The sequence below is a fragment of the Tupaia chinensis genome, unplaced genomic scaffold, assembly GCF_000334495.1.
Source record: "Tupaia chinensis unplaced genomic scaffold, TupChi_1.0 Scaffold138683_1, whole genome shotgun sequence".
NCBI classification, from domain to species: domain Eukaryota; kingdom Metazoa; phylum Chordata; class Mammalia; order Scandentia; family Tupaiidae; genus Tupaia; species Tupaia belangeri.
The window spans coordinates 268,884-291,157 of record NW_006198576.1 but is presented as its reverse complement, the minus strand read 5'-3'; the positions used below and the strand labels follow the sequence as shown (position 1 = coordinate 291,157).

General features: G+C 36.2%; 1 protein-coding gene across 1 annotated transcript in view; it reads right to left on the bottom strand.

Moving 5' to 3' along the window:
• The window catches only part of LOC102494318 (triadin), a 126,929-nt gene that overhangs the window by 56,508 nt on the left and 48,147 nt on the right, over positions 1–22,274 (bottom strand). Inside the window, exon 3 of the mRNA XM_006161620.3 lies at positions 346–507. Within this exon, the coding sequence (XP_006161682.1) occupies positions 346–507 (162 nt within the window). The remainder of the gene's footprint in view (positions 1–345; positions 508–22,274) is intronic.

Below are 22,274 nucleotides of genomic sequence, written 5' to 3'. Positions count from 1 at the left end.
ATACTATTTTTTCCCAAAGAAGCACATAGACATGAGTTTCTGCTGTGGGTTTATAGTAGTGCATAATAAGACTCTCTACTACAAAGTTACTCTAACCGTGACATTTAATTTTGACATCATCGCCATAATGACAATTAAGCTATAAGATGAAAATCAAATAAAGACCAATTTACTGCATTTGGCAGCCCATTGATTCACTTTTAGCACTCAGAAGGGTATTCATTTTGGTTTAGCCCTGACCCTAGTGCTCATTTGTGCTTAAACTAAAACAATCCACTGTCTTAAAATACAACACAATATCTAATATAGAAACTAACAGCAAGAGAGGTCTCTATGCTCTTGTACCTTTATCAATGTCCTCATCTCCATCGTCATCTTCTTCATCACCTTCAGATGAGATGATGTCAGACAACAAAGAAAAGAAGCCATAAATCCAGTCTGTGGTTTCCTCCACTGTATCATGCACGAACTTTAAAGGATCTGAACCAATCTTGGCAATAGAGCTTGCTAAAAGTAATTAAAAACAAAAGAAAATTTTTGCAATCATCCCCAAAGACTGAAAGGAAAACTTTCTTTTCTGTTTTGTTGTTTGATCCAATGGATATATCAATTTCATAAATGTAAATATCTCTTGGCTACAATTTGTTTGCTCAGAAATAGTAACTATATGTTGCTGTGATATGCATGTGCATTCCATTAAAGACAAAAGAGGACTGGCTCTATGACCTAATGGTTAGGGAGCTGGATCTCATATTACTAATCACTTGGTTCAAATCCTGGCCCCAGAAACTTGAAAAACATACCAGATGTATGTGTGTTGGTGCCCCAAATCTCTACAAGATGGAGAAATGGAGGAGAAGGGATTGTGGCATGACCACATCTCGCTGAGGGATGCTTTCTCCCCCACTCCTCATGTATATCTCTCTCTGGTGAGAGCAAGTGTCCTATAGCAAGTTTTTTTTTCTTTTTTTAAGTTATTGGAGACCCCTGTAGCAAACACTATGGCATTATTAAGAAAGAAACTGCCCTTGAAATGTTCATAATGTAAATAAAAGTTCAGCACAGGGGAAATTAGAAATAAATTAAAATTGTGTATATTGATGTTCTAAAATTGCAAGTAAACCCCAAGTTATAGATGTTCATAAATTTAAAAAAAAATGTTGACCTATATTGTACTGGAAAGCATCATGGGAAAGATGACTTTGTAAGTTTTCAGACAAACAGCAAGGTTTCCAAGTTGACTAAAGGAGCTTTTGCTAAATTAATACTGATAGGTTCATTTATTATAATTTGTGATCTATCAGGAAAAGTCTAGAATTGTCAAAGTAGTGATTATATCAAGTTCAAACTAGATTCGATTGGATTTATTCTTGTTAGATGTCCCAGTGAAAGAAAAAAAAAAAAAAAAGGTGTTTGGGCTTCTAGTAACTTCCACAAATAAATTTGGGAAAACCGAAATCTATAAACATTCCTTTTTTCAAGTCCTCTGAAAGACGTTTGCAAATGAGAAATTAGATAAAAATGAGAGTCAATAGACAGATAAGGGATTCCAAAAATGTTCTTCTAATTATATGAAAATTGCTCCAAGAGGCAAGAGTAGCCTTTAAAATTTGATTGAAGCAATCACTCTAGAAATATGGTGTAACTTGCAACTGATTTTTCATCAATCTGTAATTAAATTTTAGGGTTGTTTTCTTTCAGTTCAAAAACTATTTTGGTTCTTCAGAGATTTCCCCCCCTTTCTCTAAACCTAAAAGATGAGAAAGATACCAATGTATCATATTATCTAAAGGTTAAGTATTCCAAAATTAGGCTTTTACTTTGATCGAGAAAGAAAGTCTTCAGGAGGCTTGAGTAACAGAATAAAATGATTTGATTTACAAAACTTTCTGTTTGTTTGTTTTGCTTTGCTTTGTTGAGGATTGAAAGAACGCTATGTAGCAAACTGGCAAATATGTAACAGACCAAGCAAGAGGCCAAGTGAAGTCATCCAAGAAAAAGATGAAAGATGATGGTGATTTCTAGCATGGTGATAAGAGTATGAGTGGTGAGATATGAATGTGGTGAGATTCTGAATGTATTTAGATGATAAAAATCAAGGATAATTTCAAGCTTTTGTGTGAGAAACTGAAAGGTAGAAATGCCATTTACTGAAATTGGGGAGCATTGGAATTTGTTGAAACAGTGGCAAAGAAAAGTAGTCAAGTCTTAGACTTTTCATTTGACTGCTAAACACATACATAGAAAAGTAGACATTTGTGTAAGTCAATGTTATCAACAAAAGAGAAGTTCTCCTTGAAGGTAGAAATTTGGAAGGCTAAAAAAGGATAAAAAATATTCAAAGCTATGACATTGAATGTGATTACCAAGGAAGTGAACACAGAAACATTTAAACATTTAGAAGGTAGAGAGATAAAACAGGTCAGTAGAGAGGAACCGCTGATAGGCTCTGAAAAGGAGAGATGGAAGGAGTTACAGAATCAAGAGAGTATAACGCACTAGATAACAAGTAAAAGAAAAATGCTTCTAGGGAGATAAGGTGGTCAACTGGCAACTGATGATGATTGGTCAAAGAGAAAGATTGAGAAGAGATCTTTAGATTTTACAATGAGGATATCATTGGTGACCTTCAAAGAACATTTACAGTGAAGTGCATTCAAGATCGGATGGGAAAAATTTGGAAAAGTAGGTATATTTTACTGTAAATGACAGAGATGAGGACAGGGATCATAGGCAATTTTTTTGTTGTTTGTTTAAATAGAAAACAAATATTTCATGGGTTATGATGATAGGTAAGATTTCATAAAGAGAGGGAAAATTATTAAGAGAGGATTGCTAAGGACATTTTTCATGTTATGATCAATTCTAGGGGACTTGTGGAGCTCATGGGCCATCCAATGACCCCCACGTTATAAAATACTGCTTTCAGGGAAACCTATGTCCGTGATTCATCAGTAATGTTCCTTCATCCCTTGCACTGTATTTTACCACATTCCAGAGAGTTTCATGTGAGCGTAAAATGATAGTTCGAATGGTAAAATTAAACCTTACAGGAGGAAAATGAAATGGAATTTTATAATTGCAATTGAGAATTTTAAAAGAACCATATGTAAGGAACTGGATTGTATTGGCACCATTAAAGGCATTTTTAGCACTGTTATATTTCACATCTAATGGAAGAATACTGCAAATGAGATTTTTATGATCAGAATAGATTGAGACTATTTCCCCATTCTCCTCCCATCTAAGTGTTAACTGAGGGACGTAACAATAAAATTCAACAAAATAGATACCAGTTTAATTATCCTTATGCTTAACTGCACTACATGTACTTTTCAGACATAAAAGGAAGGGTCTTCAGAAAGTTCATGGAAATTGCATATCATGAAAAAACTACGCATGAATTTTAATTTTCTGCATTAAAATAAACTTCAGTTTTTAATTCTGTTCTTTCCCTGAATTTTCAAAGAATTCCTTTGTTCATACTGCCTGGCTCTAAAATAGTCAAATCAGGCTATTTTCATGAAGTCAATTTTGCTGAACTGAGATCAGCTTCTGATTTCAGCTATTGGGCGACTTTAAAAATCTAAGCACATATGTATTTAAGCAAAAAAGCATCTTAAAGTTTATTCTGACTCCTTTTAGACATCATATACAAACCATATCAATGCAAAAAAAAAAGTATAACTAAACTTTTATCAAGGTCTTTTTTTCTAGTAGATATTCTAGGAGGTAGCAGGTAATTTTACTTTCTTACCTCTGACATTGCCCTGAATTAACTGCATACAAAATAGTGAGGATCATCATCAATATAACAGTAGCCAGATACCTTTCTAAGAGCTTCATCTATATTAATTCACTTTTTCCTTTCCAGACCCCAATGAAGTAGATGTATTATTTTATCACATTTTATAGGATATATTTTTTAAAACACTGAGGCACAGGAAAATTAAATAAAATGCCTAAGATTATGTAACTATAAATGAAGAAGCCAGATTTTACGCCTGCAGTTAGTCCTATAGAGGAGTATTCTTAACTATAGTGCTATGTGCTATTGAATAAACACAAACATGAATTCAAAATTGGTGCCAGGGTAAAATTTTGGATGGGGAGATTCTGGAAGAAGTTTTCTCTTTTTTTATGTTTGTTTGTTTGTTTTCTATAAAAAACAGAAAGGGAAAGCTTCAGAGACACCTCCCCCATGGGGTCTTGATAACATAATTCACTCTCTGCTCCATCCAGTCCTGAATGATGGGCATGATTATGCCTGCCACAATTAGGAAGGCCTCAAGACATGAACCCAAGACTTCCGCATGTGGTTCAGCCTCACAGAGCATCCTGCTTTCCTGATATATCACTGTAGCTCCTTGGAAAGGATTGTCTCACTCTCATAAGGCGAACAAGGTTTTATAGTTTGGGAACATAAAGCCTGGAGTTGTTGTAGTCATCCTGTAATCATGAGAATAGGAGCTGGCTCACTGAGAAAGACAAAGGATATAAAATGAAAAAAAATTGAGTGCATGATGACATTGTTAAAGCATTAAATTATCTGATCTTGGCATCATTCTACCTCCAGCACTTCTGTTATATGAGATAAGAAATTGTTCTCAGTGTTCTAGTTACTAATTGTATCCTATCATTCTTACAGAAAAATACACCACTGGATGCAGGGGAAACTGCTTTAGGCTACTTGTGGTCAATAATTGAATTCTTGGCACTAATAGGAGTGCCAAGAGAGCTAAAATAGGCAAGAGAGGTCAAGAAAAGTTTAAAGTTAAATAAGATGTGCATTTGTCTTTCGTTTTTGAAGTTAAACTATATACAGACTTAAGTTCCAAATGGGACTATATAAGGGAAATTAAATTAGTCATTTCTTGGCTCTCCTCCTAAAGAATCAAATTTATGGTTTCAGTATTATCTTTCACCAAGAATCTTACATTTCTTAAGTTATATTTAACTTTATTTTATCTTCCATGTTCTGAGAAACATCAGCAAATGATGGTTACAAGCTTGCCCTTAGAGTTCAGACAGAGAGCATTTGAGTTTGGGTTTCCTACCCAATGTTGTGTTGAGCCCTATTAGATAAAGAGAATAAGGAAAAACCAGTAAGATGGGTTGTGTCTTTATTTAAATTTTTGACACTTTTTTTTTTTTTGGAGAGGTTTTTGCTATAGGGCGTGTGCGCTCACCAGACAGAGAGAGACAGAGACACAGAAAGCGAGAAAACACCCCCCCATTGGGGATGGCCACGTCGCAATCCCTTCTCCTCCATTCTCCTCTTGGGATCTTGGGCACGCACGCACACACGCCCAGCGTGAGTTTAAGCCACCGGGTCCGGGACGTGAACCGCGGTCGACTACGTGGGAGTCCAGCGACATAGCCATTACGCTAACTGCTGGTCCTTTTAATTTTTTTTTTTTTTTAATTTTTGATACTTTTTTCATCACAGATTTTAGCCTTAATTTTGAAATTTTAAATATGCATTAAATTATTTCTAATAATTACTGAGGGTTCTATTTCTGCACCCAAGTGAGCATTTCCCTCGTTTCTCCCATTACTTCCCCACCTAATAGCAGTGCAATGATGAGAAAATTCACTTTTGCCGTTTCTATAAAATTCTTGTATTCCTCTGCCCTTCGAAGTCACTATTCTAAATTAAGATCTCAGTGCTCCATAACTGTTATCCCTCAATTCTGCGTTTTCATCTTTCAATTTATAATCCACTCCGTTCTGGCAAAGAGTATTGTAGAGTGAGAAAAAGCATAAGATGACTTGTGCTTCAGTTTGCTAAACTGTAAAATGAAAATAAGAATGCTTACTTTATAAAGTTGTTAGGAGTACTGTATGAGATGATAGTCAAATCACAGAGCACTGTACCTGGTAACTAATAAATGCCAATATGCAGAAATAGCAAGGTTGTCCTTTGAATGACCCACAGGCTCTTTCTACTTTGCCAGCAAGGATCTGTGACTTCCCCTCCTCTCAGGAGGTAGCATGTTCTTGATTTCAGCTTCTTCCAAGGTCGAGAAGTGCTATAGAACTGGTATTCTGGGATATTCTTAGGCATTTCGTAGTGACTAACTCTGACTGAATGGTGCCCACAACCAATTGATTTACCGCCAACTCTAACACTGTCCACGTGCTTTCCTAATCACAGGGAAGAGCATCTAAGGGGTGGGGACTGTAAATTTCCCTAACTGCATCCATCTGAGACATGCCACAGGATGGTAGGATAACAGAGGGCCCAAGCATTTTCTGAACCTGCTGCCCAGGAGTCTCGGCCTACTCCAGATGGCATTTGGTGGTGCCCATACAAGCTCATTGTGCATAAACTCCTTGGTGTAAAGTAGATGAAGCAGAAACGAGGAGTTAGCAACAATTAGGTAACTTTTAATTGAATTTTCATAACTCAAACATATGGCAGTACTCCACAATGTAGGCTTCTATAAATATTACTTTGTGATCACTTACTCACGATGTCCATACTGGCAACTTTGGCTGGGCCTATGAAATCCAAACACTGTTTTCATTAGTACTCATGAAACAACAAATGTACCCTCTTAATCACCCAGAAAATATTTATATCAAAATATTGATTATAAACTGGGATAAGGAGTTTTAATTGTCATACATGCTACTTAGAGTAGAAACATTTTAAATGTGCATATATGTTGATGTGTGTACCTTGCACATAGTAGTAATTAGTATCAAATATCAGTTTGGCTTAAAAGAAAGAGATTCTACTCTAAAGAAAATTAGTAGGTATAAGTAAAAATAAAATCTAGTAATTATATGCATGCTTTGAAAAACTATATTGTGCACCATAAATATATATAATGAATAAATGTAAGTAAAAAATAATTAAAAAAAACACTTAGTAGTTACCGACTGTACAATATGCTAAGTGGAATATAATAGGCGTTGTTATCTGGGTGATCTTAATTTTGATGTGAGGAAAGTTGTTTCAAAACATAGAGAAGCCATTTTCTAGACCTAAAGAAAGTAAAGGGGGCTAGATAGCAATGTAGCAGTAAAATGTGACACGCTCTGAGGCTGACTCACTTGGGAAGCTTCCAGGTTCATGTCCAGAGACCTCCCTAAGTATGCTGGGGACAGGCATGCTCGTGATTCAGAGCTGGCCAGATCTGGAGGTTAATCATGGCTTTAAGACTCTGTTAGGAGTGCTTTCTCTAGATATATACCTCTGTGTGTGTGTGTCTGTCTTGTTCATGGAAGAAATAAACCTTTTTTTTTTTTTTTGAGAGATTTTCACTGTAGGGCGCGTGAGCTCGCCAGACAGACAGAGAGAGACATAGAGACAGAAAGCGAGAAATCACCCCCCACGGGGGATGGTCACACCGCAATCCCTTCTCCTCCATTCTCCTCTCGGGATCTTGGGCACGCACGCACACGCGCCCGGCGTGAGTTTTAAGCCACTGGGTCCGGGGCACAAACCGCGGTCGACTACGTGGAAGTCCAGCGACATAGCCATTACGCTAACTGCTGGTTCCCGGAAGAAATAAACTTTTAAAAAAATAAATTAAAATTTTAGGTGACTAGTGTCTCCCTCTTATTGCAGGTAAGTGTATGAACGTTCTGGCTTCTGTTGAGGAAATTTTGATCAAGTTAAGAAAAAATGTTAGCAAATTATGCCCCGAGTTACACAACAATTCTTGCTTGAGTTCCTGTGAAGTTAATTAATCTTTGTTTTGAGGGTACAGATTTCCCTAGAACCTTACCAGTGTCAAAGAGACCTTCAGCTGTTTCCTCATTCCCACCACACCTCTTAAAAGTGAAAGATACAGATAAGGAAAAGAAAAAAAGATTTTTAAAACTGGGAATGTTGTGTCAGTTTATGCATAAAGTAATGGTTGTTTTCACTGAGTTAATAGGTTCTTATGCTCAGAAATGTAGCTGAGAGGATATAAATGCTTATGAAACAGTTTGGGCTAAAGGTTTGACATCATTTATAATACTAAACAATTTCCTAAGGATGTAAGGTAGAGTTGATAATTTAATCTATTTTTAAGCAGAACACATTTGAAACAGAAAGCACTCACAGTGAACTTAATGGCCCTCTGAGCCTTTGGGCTCTGGAGTTTTCAGCCCTGACAATACTAGATGCAGTCATATAAGAAGTAAAAACAAAACAAAACAAAACAAAAAAACCCCTGTGCTTTCACATTCACTATGAAATTCAGTGTCTTCTTCGAATTGATGTTTACTCAAGACAATGTACTTACAGCTTTTTAAGTCTAGGCTGAACTAACTTCCCAACCATTTGTAATAGGTTAAACCATTTTTCTGGAGCATGCTCAGTTGAAATCAATGCTGTTAGAACTGACCTCCTTAATTTTTATCACCACAGTCTAGGGGCTTTCAGCCTCTTAAAGTTAAACACCTTTTTTTCTGTCATGACTTTTTTTTCTCTTATTCTCTGTTTCATTTCAAATTGAAAGTAAAGCCAAAACAAGAGATGCAATGACCTCCTAAGCATAGAAAAAACATGGCCCTGCTTGCTTTGTACATTCCAAGCCTGGTACACAATGATTTCCAATATAGAAAAAAGTAAAGAGAATATTACAGAGAATCTCCGTTTCTCCCAGAAAATCTTTAAGGGTTTGACAGAGAAGCAGAATCAAAAGTAATGATAGAAAAAAGAAATTTATCTTGACTTCATGCAATTGCTAAAAGTCTGTAAGAGTTTTTACTGCTGAGGTAAAGGACCTGAAGGCAGAAGTACTTGGCAAGAAAAAATAAACATAGAGGGAGGCAGTATTTTGGGTTTTTTTGTTTGTTTGTTTTTCATTGCTGGAAGAGGCATGTGCTCATGACAAAGAGAGAGAAAGAGAGAGAGAAAGAGAGAGACCCCCCAATGGAGCATGATCACATTGTAATCCCTTCTCCATTTCTCCAACATATAGAGATTTGGGCATGCACACATACATGCCCATAATTTTTTTCAGACCTCAGGCTTGGGATTCAAACCACAGTAGGCCACACAGGATCTGACTTTCTTACCACTAAGCCACTTGAGAGAAGCTAAAATTCATGAGAACTAACTGAAACGTGCATCAGTCCTATCATCTCAAACATTCATTTTCAGTGTTGGTAGTGAATGTCAGGAAAAGTTATTACCATTCTTCATGGAGCTAAATATGCACCTGGGCCAGAAATGGAAGAAGCTAAAGGAGGACCTGGTAGGAGCTGGCATTACAGCAGGCACAGTTTGTCTCATAGCAACGAGAATGTCAAGAGATCAGTTACAACGTGTGTGCACAAGTGCACCAGTCCCTTGTAATGACCTCCTAAGCACGAAAAGAAGATGGCCCTGCACACCTTTTACATTCCAAACCTGGCACATAATGATTTCCCTTAATCACACTAACTTGGAAGCATACAGGGAAGACACTGAAAGTGTAGTTCTATCTTAGTGAGTGTGGCACGGTACAAATCCAACACCCCTAGCTTCATAAGTATCAAGCGTTGCCAATTTTGTTATTTTTCTCCTTCCTCCACATATGTCTTTTCCTTATTCAGGTTTACTAAATATTTGATAGCAGATCCTATACACAAAAATTCTTAATCCCAGCTCCTTAAATACATCAACATGTATGTCTATTCTGTCCGGATCTGTTAGTTACTGATTGGAGCACAAAAAAAGTGTCCAAAATGAATTTTGAATCTTTCTTGTCCAAGCCTAGAATCAGTCACTTCTTGAAGGAATCCGGTTCTTTTTATTGGGAAATAGTACTCTGAGACTAAAACTTGGTCAGTAGCAATGTTCATTGTGTTGGATTGTCATTGCTTCTAAACTTTCTGCATAGATAGAATAAGAAAATCTGAAATTTCAAAAAATCATGTTTACACAACTATTTCTCAAAAAAATCTAAGAAAACAAGATTTATGCTCAACCTGTTTGCTTTTATATTTATATCTCTTTTACTTCCTGTCTAAATCTTTATTTTAAATATCTGTTTTATTAATTACTTCCCTTTTCTACAGTATACCAATAACAACTTGAAATAAAACCATGCCCATATTACTACTAACAATAAAAACAAAATATGTACTTTTAGATATACTTCTCTTTCTTCCTTTTTTCTTTTTCTTTTTTTTTTTTTTTTGGGTGGAAGGGGAGGAGAGGGAGTGCTCAGAGCTAGCCACACTAAGGACAGAGTGTCAGAATAATGCATTTCTTTTTTATTTACTTCTTTCTTTCATTTATTTATTTTTAATTTAAGTTTGTTATCAGGTACATGCTCTCCTCAGAGAGAGACAAGGGGGAGAGAGGGAGCCAGTAAGGAAGCCACTAGGTCCAGGAGTCCTGCTGTGATCAGCCATGTAGGAGTCCAGCTCCTCAACCACCTGATGGCCTCCAGAACTGTATATTTCAAAGTCATTTAAAGTAACTTTCTCTGACTATGCCAAAATATTGATATTGATTTAGGTTTATTTATTTTAGTTTTATTTTCCTCTTCAGGAGCTTTTGGAATTATCAAAAATATTTACAATGTCCCTAAGTCAAAACTATATAATGCGTGTACTAAGAAAACTCCTACTGCCATCCTAGTCTCACTCTATGCTGCTCTCATCCTCGCTTTGCAGCTCCCTCATTTTGTTGACTGGTTCATCCACTCATAATTTCACATATACATCCCAACTTATGAGAAGAAATTTAGACTTTCAAATTGGGGAATAATAAATTAAGATTTGTAATTTGTGGTAATCTTGGCCCCAGAATGAGAAAAGAAGCAGAGACAAAACTAAAGAAAAACGAAAAGATGTGGCTATTGTCACAATCTTGGGAAAACTAAGTCAGAGGTTCGGGAAATAAGAGAGTACAGAACAGAATCATGAGGTGTTTATGAAGTAGAATAAAGTTTTACTGATCACCAAATATTCATAGATAGTAAAGTAAGAATGCTCACAAGGATTCCCATGTTTCTGACAAAAAAATAAATACAGAAAATAAAATACTGCATGAGTCCACTTATATGAGAGATTTAAAACAGTCAAATTCATTGGACGTCAGTGGAATGATGGTTGCAAGGGCCTGGGGAAATGAGGAAATAAGGAATTACTAACCATGGGGCAAACTTTTAGTTAAGCAAGATGAATTAAGTTCTGGAGATTGGCTGTATAACTTTGTACCTATAGTTAACAATACCATATTACACAGTAAAAAACATATTGCTAAGAAGATAGATCTCGTGTTAAGCATGCCTATCACAGTTTTCTTTCTTTTACAGTAGACAAAAGAAAGAAAGTATTCAGTTTTAAAATGTTGGAAACGGGCCTAGAAAGAAATATAATTAGTTCAGTTATGAGTTGTGAGGTTTGACGTTTCAACTGAATATCTTTATGCAATTAGAAAAACTGGAGAGAGATTTCAGTTAAAGATGTGGACTTGGGGGAACCAGCAGTTGCGTAATGGCTATGTCGCTGGACTCCCACGTAGTCGACCACGGTTCATGTACCAGACCCGGTGGCTTAAAACTTACACCGGGCGCGTGTGCGTGTGTCCCCAAGATTCCGAGAGGAGAATGGAGGAGAAGGGATTGCAGCATGACCATCCCCCTGGGGGGTGATTTCTTGCTTTCTGTCTTTATGTCTCTCTCTGTCTGTCTGGCGAGCGCACGTGCCCTATAGTGAAAACCTCTCAAAAAAAAAAAAAAAATAGGATGTGGGCTTGGAAGTCATTAGATGTGGAGGTCAGTAGTAAGTGAACTTCTTGGCAAATTGATCAATTAAGGAAAAAATTAAATTATTTATGTATGAGCTGATCTCTTTCTTTAAAATGAAAATAACTACTTACTTTTATGGTGGGAAAGTACATATGAGAGGGTTTTCAAAAAGCTCAAGGAAAATCTGTAGTATGAAAAACAATTTATACATGGATATCAAATTTTTTTGCACCAAAATAAACTTGTATGTTAATTTTTCCATGAACTTACTGAAGTTCCTTGTATTTTTAAACTTATCTTGCATGCTTTAATTCTTTAGAACTGTATCCCAGTCTTTAGCCTCTTAGTATCTGTCCATATTAAAGAAGTATTGATCTTGATATTAGATTGTGAGCCATACATTAAATACAAGCAGGCTAATTATGGCCTAATGTGTTGGCAGCTTACTCATCACTTGTGTAGGTAGTGCAAAGTTATCACAGCTAAAGCAATGGAGCGAGGTGATACTGTCTCACAGACATGAAGTTAATCATGCCAGTAAGAGAGTTAGAACATTTATAAGAGGATCAGGCTTTAAGACAGAGTGATGGTCAACAGTTCCAACACTGAAGGCTTAACCAAAATAATGATGTAAATATCCACTACATTTGGTCATAAGTGATATTCAAGGGTCAGCTGGTGACATGATGGTTAAGACAGCTGGATATCACATGACTGACAGTGTAGTTCGAATCCCAGAACTGATGACTTGAAAAACACGCCATGTGCATGTGTGCCCAAAATGTCGAGGAGAATAGATTGCAGCACAGTGGTCTCAATGGGAGGGAAGGATTTCTCTTTCTCACTCTCTCACTCATGAGTGCATAGGACCAATAGCAATTTTTAAATTGAAATTTGAGATGGTTCAGTAGAGTGAATGACTAGTGTAATATCATGTCACAATAGAGGGGCTTGGCTAGAGGAACAGAACTAAAGCAGCTTTCGCTAATAAGTAGGCACAGAGGGAGGTGAGAGAAATTTGTTTTTCCAAGTTAGAAAACACGTAAGCATGTTGAGAAGGAGATTTTGAAGATAGGAGAAAGATGACACAATATAGAAACATTTTAAACATACTTTCTTGATGCACTTTTCCCTCATATACACCCAGATACACACATATCCTAAAAAGTAATAAACCTTTTTAAGAAGCATTCTTCTTCAAATGATGTACTTTCCAGGTAGATAAGTTTTTCTAGACCATTGACTCCCTCTCTCCCTTTCCTTTTCCATTAGTGTCGCCCCTGTCTCTCATCATCACCATCACCATTTCTAGTCTATTTCTCTTCCTCTTTTTCTTTGTATATGTTTCCCCCTAACTTCTGGGTACTAGGCATATTACATTACAACGACCAGTTTTTCTCCGTCTAATAGTGAGATCTATGCTATTAAACTTCACATTTCCGCAAAATTTGTATTTTGAAATTCTAACGTCAAAGGTGATGGTATTTGGAGAAGACTTAAGGGAGTGACTGGGTCATCTGTGGGGAACTCTCAGAAACAGGGTTAGTATCCTTACAAAAGAGGCCAGAGGGAGCTCAATCATCTCTTCTACCACACAAAAACACAGCAAGAAGGCTCCTTCCCTGAGCTGTTGTAGAAAACAAGCCCTCGTCATTCATCGAATCTGCCAATACCTTGATTTTGAATTTCTCAGCCCCCAGAATTGTGAGAAATACATTTCTGTTGTATGTAATCCAACCAGTTTATGGTATTTTGTTTTAGCAGCCCAAACAGACCAAAAGAGTGAAAATCATCCAAAAAATTGAAGAAATAAAATACGAGAGACAAAGTTCCTGAAGTACATCAGATTTTAAAAGATAAAATCCATTTGATTTGCAACTTTGGAAAAATAAAGTACTTGCAGATGTTGGATATTTAGATGCTTTTAAACCAAAGGAAAACTAGGATCCTGAAGTAAAAGCAGTTGGTGAGCTAATTGTTTTATTGACTGAAGAAGGAAATGACTATCACTTTCCTAATCTACATTTGAATAGTTATAGCACAGCTCCAATCCTTGCCTTTCAATATCTGAGGCATGGGCATTTTCTCTCTGCTTTCTAAAACTTTCTCAATTGAAATTTTCTCATACTCATCTTTACTATTAACTTACTTCAGTAGTTTAGAAATGTGCACTTGTGTGGAACTTAATGAAATTAAACAAGACTTCTCAGTTAAAAGTGTGCAGTTATTTCAATATCGAATAGCTTCATGACAACGTTTTTAGGTTTCACTTTGCTGTTGATGTACTGTTACTTTTTAATGTAATATGGAACATTACCAAATGCAAATATATGTACACTTCACCTCTCTTTCTCAATATGACCCCAATCAACCAATTTTCACGGGCAAAATTGCGTTGCAGATGTTTAAACTTGGAATATGTCCAACTAACTGGAGCTAGACCTGTGTCAAATAAAGGGCATTTTATGTTCCAAAACAAAATCACAGACAACTTTCGACTTCTTTGACCCATCCATATCAAGAATCTACACGCTCATTGCAAAATACCTGTTAAATGAACACAAAATTTGAATGCTATGCATATAATTTAAAAAAGGGAAAACAAATTTTCTATAGGTTTATAGATTTCTAAAGACTTATTTCCAAGCTAACATTCAGTAGAATGAATTTGCTGGTAGCATAAGAACAGTCAAAATATCACAGTATTTCAATTCAGTGACTTATGTGGATCACTATTTTGTAAATTTAACAGACCAATGAAGAAGATACATATTAGATTTAAAATTAATACAACAATTAGCATATCCTGACAAAATATTTAATAAACATCTATCTCATCAAGTTAGTCAAGATTTAGTTTTGGGAACTCTTGACCAGATCTATACTCTCTTTAGCTATCCTATTGCTTAAGTTAGTTGAGGAAATCATTTTAAAATTCTCACCATATCAAATTGCATGAAATACCATCAGTTATGCGCTTACTATATCATACAAGGTAACTATTGTAGAATTGTTGGAACACTTTCTTAACATAAAACAGAACACCTTCATCACTGAATTGTTGTGTGGCAGGTAAAATTTATGCTTATTTACATGATTTTTAAAAATTAGAACTCATATAGTCAACTCATGTTTTTAAAATATGCCTATTTACATCCTTTTTTCTTTTCTTTCTCTTTTTTTTTTTTGGAGAGGTTTTCGCTATAGGGCGCGTGCACTCGCCAGACAGACAGAGAGAGAGACATAGAGACAGAAAGCGAGAAATCGCCCCCCAGGGGGGATGGCCACGCCGCAATCCCTTCTCCTCCATTCTCCTCTCAGGATCTTGGGCACGCACACACACGCGCCTGGCGTGAGTTTTAAGCCACCAGGTCCAAGACGTGAACTGCGGTTGACTGTGTGGGAGTCCAGCAACATAGCCATTACGCTAACTGCTGGTTCCCCTTTTTTCTTTTTTCATAATTCAGTGCACCTGCATGCACATGAGCATGAAAGAGAGAGAAAGGAGCACCCACTGCAGAATCTGGTCACAACACACTCCCTTTCTTCTCATTGTGCAGTTTATCGAATCTTGATTACTCGTGTGCACGATCAGCATGTTTTAGGCTAAACAGGCAGGGGACTTGAACTGCAGTCACCATGTGGGGAACAGAATCTTCTGACAGTGTATTATCACTGTGCCATGGAACAGCTCCATCTTTCTGAAACACTGAAAATATGCTTAATGCTATGAAGGTTAATGCTCTAATGATTACTATGCACTACTCGAAGTTTCAAGTGCTTGGGATGAATTGATATTAAGTCATTGAATGCTTACAGCCACCGTATGAAGCAGGGACTGCTGTGACCTACAGAGGATGAAACTGAGACACAGGGAAGCAATTTGGCCAAGATTACACAGCTGTTCAACTGGTGGAGTCAGGATTTTAACCCAGTATTCTAGACTCCAAGGCCTGCATTCCACCTCTACATTTCTGGTCTTGAAGTCTGTGTATCCTTTTGTTGTTATCACTCCATTGCTTTGTTTGCTTGCTTACTATGTATACTAAACACATAGGCAAACAACTTCTGTTGAGAATATACAAATTTTATTAAGTAGTATGTGTTAACCAGCAAATAGGGCAATGGGAATATTAGTCTGAATAAGATAATCCTTACCTTGGAAATGTTTACAGTTCTATCAGGGAGATACAATTTAAAAAATTATATTTTAAATGTGAATCCTAGCATTATCAGTATCATTATAAACTAATACTTTATAAAGTAATACTATGCTCATTAAAGAATATTCAGAGTATACCAAAAAACCCTATCACCTTTTTTTATTTACTTATGTATTCATTCATTTTTTCACCTCAATATTCACTCAGATATGTATTGAGTTTATACTTTGTGCTTGAACATTTCAAAGCATGGGAAAAATCAAGTAACTGAAACAGATAAAACCATTTTCCTTACAAACATAACAGACCAGTGGAGAAGACAGATATTTTAATAATAATCACATCTAATTAAGTATGTATAGCTTGTAATAAGTCCTAAGAGCAAAGGGTAAATAATATAATTAGAAATTATGATACAGTGAATTCATTTTCATTTGCGATTCAGAAAAGATTTTTCAAAGGAAGTGAATTTAAGCACAGCACTAAAAGATGTGCAATAGCTGATCTTTCGAAAAGTGGGATATTAACATTTGTTATGGTGTATAATTATATTCATCTGTATGGATATATTTATAAATCCCAATATAAGCTCTCATTTACCAAGGTTAAAATGAGGGTATAGAACACTGATTTCTGAAGGTTTCACCACATAATTGCCAAATTTTGTTTTGAAATGCATATATATATATGTGTGTGTGTGTGTGTGTGTGTATTTTCACACAATGGTAAAAAATACCTAGTTTTACCAAAATTTTAAAGGAGAATTTTTTAAAACCAAAAATGTAGGAACAGTATAATCTAAGAATTAAAAGTACTCTTTTAAAATGAATACAGTTTTCTTTATCTTTTTCTCATTTCATGAAGGATCAATGTACTTTTTTTAGGACCTTGGAATCATTGGACTACAGCACTCTCTGCTTCCTTGAAAAGCTCATAAACAGACTGGAGTTGGGTAATGAAATTCATCTTTTTAGGTGTAGTGACCAAGGGGACCCAATAGGCCTGGGACACTGAACAGAAAATGTGGGATTTGAGATAAGACCTGAATCAGACTAAGAACCAAACAAAATGTCAACAATTTTTAAAAACTCAGTACATACAAGAGCTGATAAAGTCTAAAATGTTGCATTTAGTATCTCAGGCTTCCAAGTCTCCTAAAATTAAATAACATATTCATCTATATACAGACACACGCACACACCTCTCTATATACATATATATACATACATACATATGTATTGTAAAATGTTAAATTTGTACTTTCTGGCTGACTTTGGGCCTTCCCTAAATGATGTTTTTTACTCTGCTAAACTTACAGCCTGACAAACAGTGCACCTGCTTAACTGGGCTAAGTGCCAAGACAAGGAAAAAAAATCTGGGAAATTAATTTCCAAGAGCAGTAGATAAATGGCACACCTCATTAGAAAATCTATTTAAAAGGCACATCAGGAGATGTCTGCAAGACTTTCATAAGAAATTGATGCTTCCTACCATCATGTCCTTGCTGGCTCTCTGTGCAGATTACTGATCTGACTTCCTGGTAATAAGATTCAAATTCAAGTTACATTTAAGGAGTGCTTTCTATGTGCCATACAGGTATGTTTTACATAGATTATTTTATCTAATTCTTAACAAATTACTCTGAAATAAATATGTTTTTTAGAACGCTTGCAAAAAAATCACCAAATGTGCTTTGAGACATCTTGGTTCAAACATATGAAGAGTTTTACCTCTTATGGATAAAGATACTAATAAATCATGACCCTTGTTCTTAGGCAAGAAAAGTTGGGAGTTACTACAATCTATTCCTGTATATTCTGTCCTAAAGGAAAAATCATTAACATCCACAAATGCCTTAGTCTGTAGTCTTTTCTTTAGAAATTCTCTTTGTTTGCATTCCTATTTGTTCAGAGAGAAAGTGGTCTCTTCTCAATAAGGCAAAAGAAGTTAAAGGAATTTTAACCAAAGTCCATACATTCTGGTCTTGAAGAGTTATGAATTACCAGACACCCATCCATATTCAGGAAGGATTTCTTGGCAGAGTCTACAGACACTTGAAGATGATAAGACCTTTAGTGCCCTTGTGACCCACTAGCCTCAATTCCTAAGAAAACAACCTCGTTCTGTGCTATTGGGGTTTCTGAAAGCACTCATCCTCCAGGAGAGAACTAAGGGCAATATGAAAAATTCAGGGTGAAATCGTATTTTTGAATTGGTGCCTATTGTCTGTTTCACTCCCAAATATCCTGTTTTGGATGATAAATGATGTAGTTGTCCTTTGTAGCACCTTTGTATACTGTCGAATCTGTAAGCTGAAACTACATTCCTCAGAATTCTTTTATATGTATGTTCCCCATAACAGTTAAGCATAAGAGAATGTTGTGCAAGCTTTGAAAGGCAAAAATGAAGTGATAATGAAGCCATTGCTTATTTCCTGCAGGTTGGTGTAGGGCAGGTGTTTTTGTAGCTCATGCACATGATATAGATATTCTGGTTGTCCTGCTGATGTGTGACAACAGCTGGAGCATCCCTCCACCTCCCACAGGGCAGTCTCCTTCAGCCTCTCCAAATCCTGACAAAATGTGTGTGTAGTTTTATGTTTCAAGGCACCAACGTATCCTGCACCTCAACCACATCATCGTAATATGAGGTGGTGAGAGACAAACGAGGGTTCCAATTTGACTTTGTCAGTTACAGTTTGTCCCTATCTCCCCTCTTCTTTGTCCACTAGCCTTTCCAGATTTAGATTTCTGCTCCGCTGACTTTCCACTCTGCTCCAGAAGCATTGCAACAACCCATCTAGACTGCTTAACCAGTCTAGATGGTCAAGAACACATAATCCATATAATACTTCACTGGTCTATACTGATCAGAGGGGTTTGGCTACTCCAGTAAAACTCAGAAAAATATACCACAGTGTTGTTTGAGTATTTTTTGGATGTTATATTTAGTAAGAAATGAAGCATAGGTAAGATATTTCTTCCAATTTAGTTGGTGTTCTAAAGTTTGTTTTATTTAATAAGAGTTAGCATCACAAATTTTGCAGAATAGAAAGCAAGGTGCTATTCTCATTTCACAAAATAAGAGAGAAGAAAACAAGTCTTCAAAAATTCATGAAAAATGTGTATTATGAAAAAACTTATGCATGAATTTCAAATTTCTCTTGCACCAAAATAGACTTGTACTTTAATTCCATTTTTTTACACACCCAAGTTCAGCTTCTCTGACTCTTTAGCCTTAGAAATTATTTCCAGTATACCTTCTTCTATCTCGACTTCATTTTTAACATATTAGCATATTTCAAAGATAATTACACAGTGTAAAAAATTCATCCCACAATAGGCCAGCCCCATAGCATGGTTTGTGGTGGAGCATATCCACACATGGCTGAATGCACTCTGAATCTCAGCTGTGGCAGCTTGAAAATCATTCCAGGTGCATGTGCCTATGTGCCCAAAATCCTGACAGGAAGGATGAAAAAAGGATTGTGACGAGACTACTCTTCACTGAGGAGTGCTTTATTTCTCTCTCTCGTTCTCTCCTGCAAATGCACTGTCCCTTTGGTGATAAAATAGGACCATTATGATAATAGCATTAATTTCTAGTAAGAGTTTCATTTATATCAGTGAAAATTAGCATTAAAAGCACACGATTATATTTTGAAAATCTTATTGAAGCAAATATATTTTCCTGTATAAAATCAACACAAAATTGGCAGATTAAAACTTGCAAAATTGTAAAAAAGGAATACAATTTGTAATATAAGTGAATGTGCTCTGCCAAACCAAAGATTAGTATCAAGTACAGGTTTTATGTTATAATTATACCAAGTCCTTAAACTTACATTCTTTTAGTTCTAGAGTTGATCATTTAATTTTTAATTAGCAAATAGCATTTGGACTTCTTATTTGAAGGCTTTATATACTTTCTCTTTCAATTTCAAGCTCTGAAATAATAATTTTTAAAAATATCAACCTCATTGATGAATTTTTAATTTCCTAGCTAGTACCTTCATAATGTCAATCATTCTACCACAGGATCTTTCTATTTGTGCTTTTTGTAATTACAATATCTATTTGTCTACTATAGTATTTCATGACACTCCCTCTATCTGACCATTTAAAGACATATAACATGGCAATATAATTATCTGAGAATGAAAGATGTGGTAGACAGGCTCCAAAATGGCCCACAATGATCTTTGCTCCCTGGGATTCACATCCTTGTATAGTCTTTCCAACATGAAATAGAGTTGATTTGTGCCAAAAGGATTCTGCAGGAATGATAGTGTGAAATTTCTAAACATAGGACATAAGAGCATTGTAGCTTCTGCTTTTCTCTCTCTTAGATCATCTATCTGAGGAAAACCCCCCTGCCATATTGGAGCATCAACTTAGATATGTGAGTGAGACATCATGCCGAAAGACTCATGAACTCTTTTTTTTTTTTTTTTTTTAGAGATTTTTGCTATAGGGCATTTGAGCTCTCCAGAGAGACAGAGAGAAATCACCACCTGGGGGAATAGCCAAGCCACAATCCCTTCTCCTCCATTTTCCTCTCAGAATCTTGAGTAAGTGTGCACACATGCCTGGTGTGAGTTTTAAGTCTCCAGGTCTGGTATTCTGGTTTTCGTTTTGTTTTGTTTTATAGGTTTTTGCTATAGGGCATGTGTGCTCGCCAGACAGACGGAGAGAGACAGAGAGACAGAAAGCAAGAAATCAGCCACCGGGGGATGGCCATGCCACAATCCCTTCTCCTCCATTCTCCTCTCGGGATCTTCGGCACACACACACATGTGCCCGGCGTGAGTTTTAAGCCACCGGGTCTGGGACGCGAACTGTGGTTGACTATACATGGGAGTCCAGTGACATAGCCATTACACTAACTGCTGGTCCCGAAGAAAGCAAGCCACCAGGTCTGGGACTCAAACCACGGTCAGCCATATGAGAGTCCAGTGGCCCTAACCACCACACCACCTGCCAGCTCTCCAGGTCTGGAATTTTAACAACAGTTCACTCTGTGGGAGTCCAGAGATGTAATGATTATGCCATCTGCTGGTCCTGCCCACTACCTCTTTGAATCTTTCAGATGACTGCAGCCCCAGTCAATGTCTTTACTTAAATCTCAAGAGGATCCCCAAGATAGAACCAATTAGCAAAATATCCACTAACAAAACTCTGGGAACTGATAAATGAATTTACTAAAAGTGCAAGATACAAAGGCATCATATGAAAATTAGCATTTCTATATAATAATAATTACCAAAGATTTCAAGAAAGCAGTACCATTTACAATAGCCACATAAACGTAAGATAAAATACCCAAGAATCAATTTAACCAGGAGGTGAACTATCTGTGCAAGAAAAACTATAAAACCACAATGAGGTATCATATCACTGCAGTTAGAATAAATGATTATTAACAAAACACACACACACACACACAAAATAAATAAATAAAAAACAAAGAATAACAAGTTCTGGCAAGGTTTTAGAAATAGGAGAACTCTCACGCACTGATGTTGGAAATAAAGGTTTGTACAGCCACTGTGGAAAACAGCATGATGAGTCCTCAAAAAAAAAAAAAAAAAAAAGAAATACTGCATGATCCAATGATCCCACTAGTGGATATAGTCTCCCCAGAAAGGAAATCAGTGTGGAAAAAAAGGCTTTTGTCATCCCACGTTTATTGCAGCATTATTCACAATAGCTAAGATATTGAATCAACCTAAGTGCCCAACAGCTGATAAATGGATAAGGAAAATGTGGTATATATATGCAATTACTATTATTCATATATAAAAAAGGAAACCTTGTCATTGGCGGTAGCATGGTAAAACCAGGAGGAAATAATGCTAAGTGAAATAAACCAGGCACTGAAAGACCAGCACCACACAGTCTTACCCATTACTGGAAGCTAAAAGATCCTACTACAGCGAAGCAGAGAGTGCAAAGGTAGATAGGAGGAGTAGGGAAGGGAGAGTGTATGGAGAAGGCCAGAAGTTGGTGAACGCATGCAAGAATGTAAGTAAATAAGGGGCATAAGTTACAGAGTACTCCAGCACAGTAACTAATGTATACTTCAAAATAGCTGGATGAGGATCTAGAATGTTCAAAATGCAAGTTAGTAATAAACATGTGAGACAGTGGGTTTGTTTATTTCATGATTTGATCATTACATTTTGCGTAAATATATTGAAAATATACCCCCAAAGTATGCATCCTTATTATATGTCTACTAAAAATTACAATGTAAAATGTGATAGCATACATTTCTTTGTTTATTCATTTACTATTTGTTGAACACCGACTGACTTCTTTATCAAAAAACTCACAATCAATCATGGGTATTAGTTATAGAAACAGAAAAATGCAATTTTAGAAACATGAAAAGCTTTTTTTTCTTTCTTTTTTTTAATTTGACC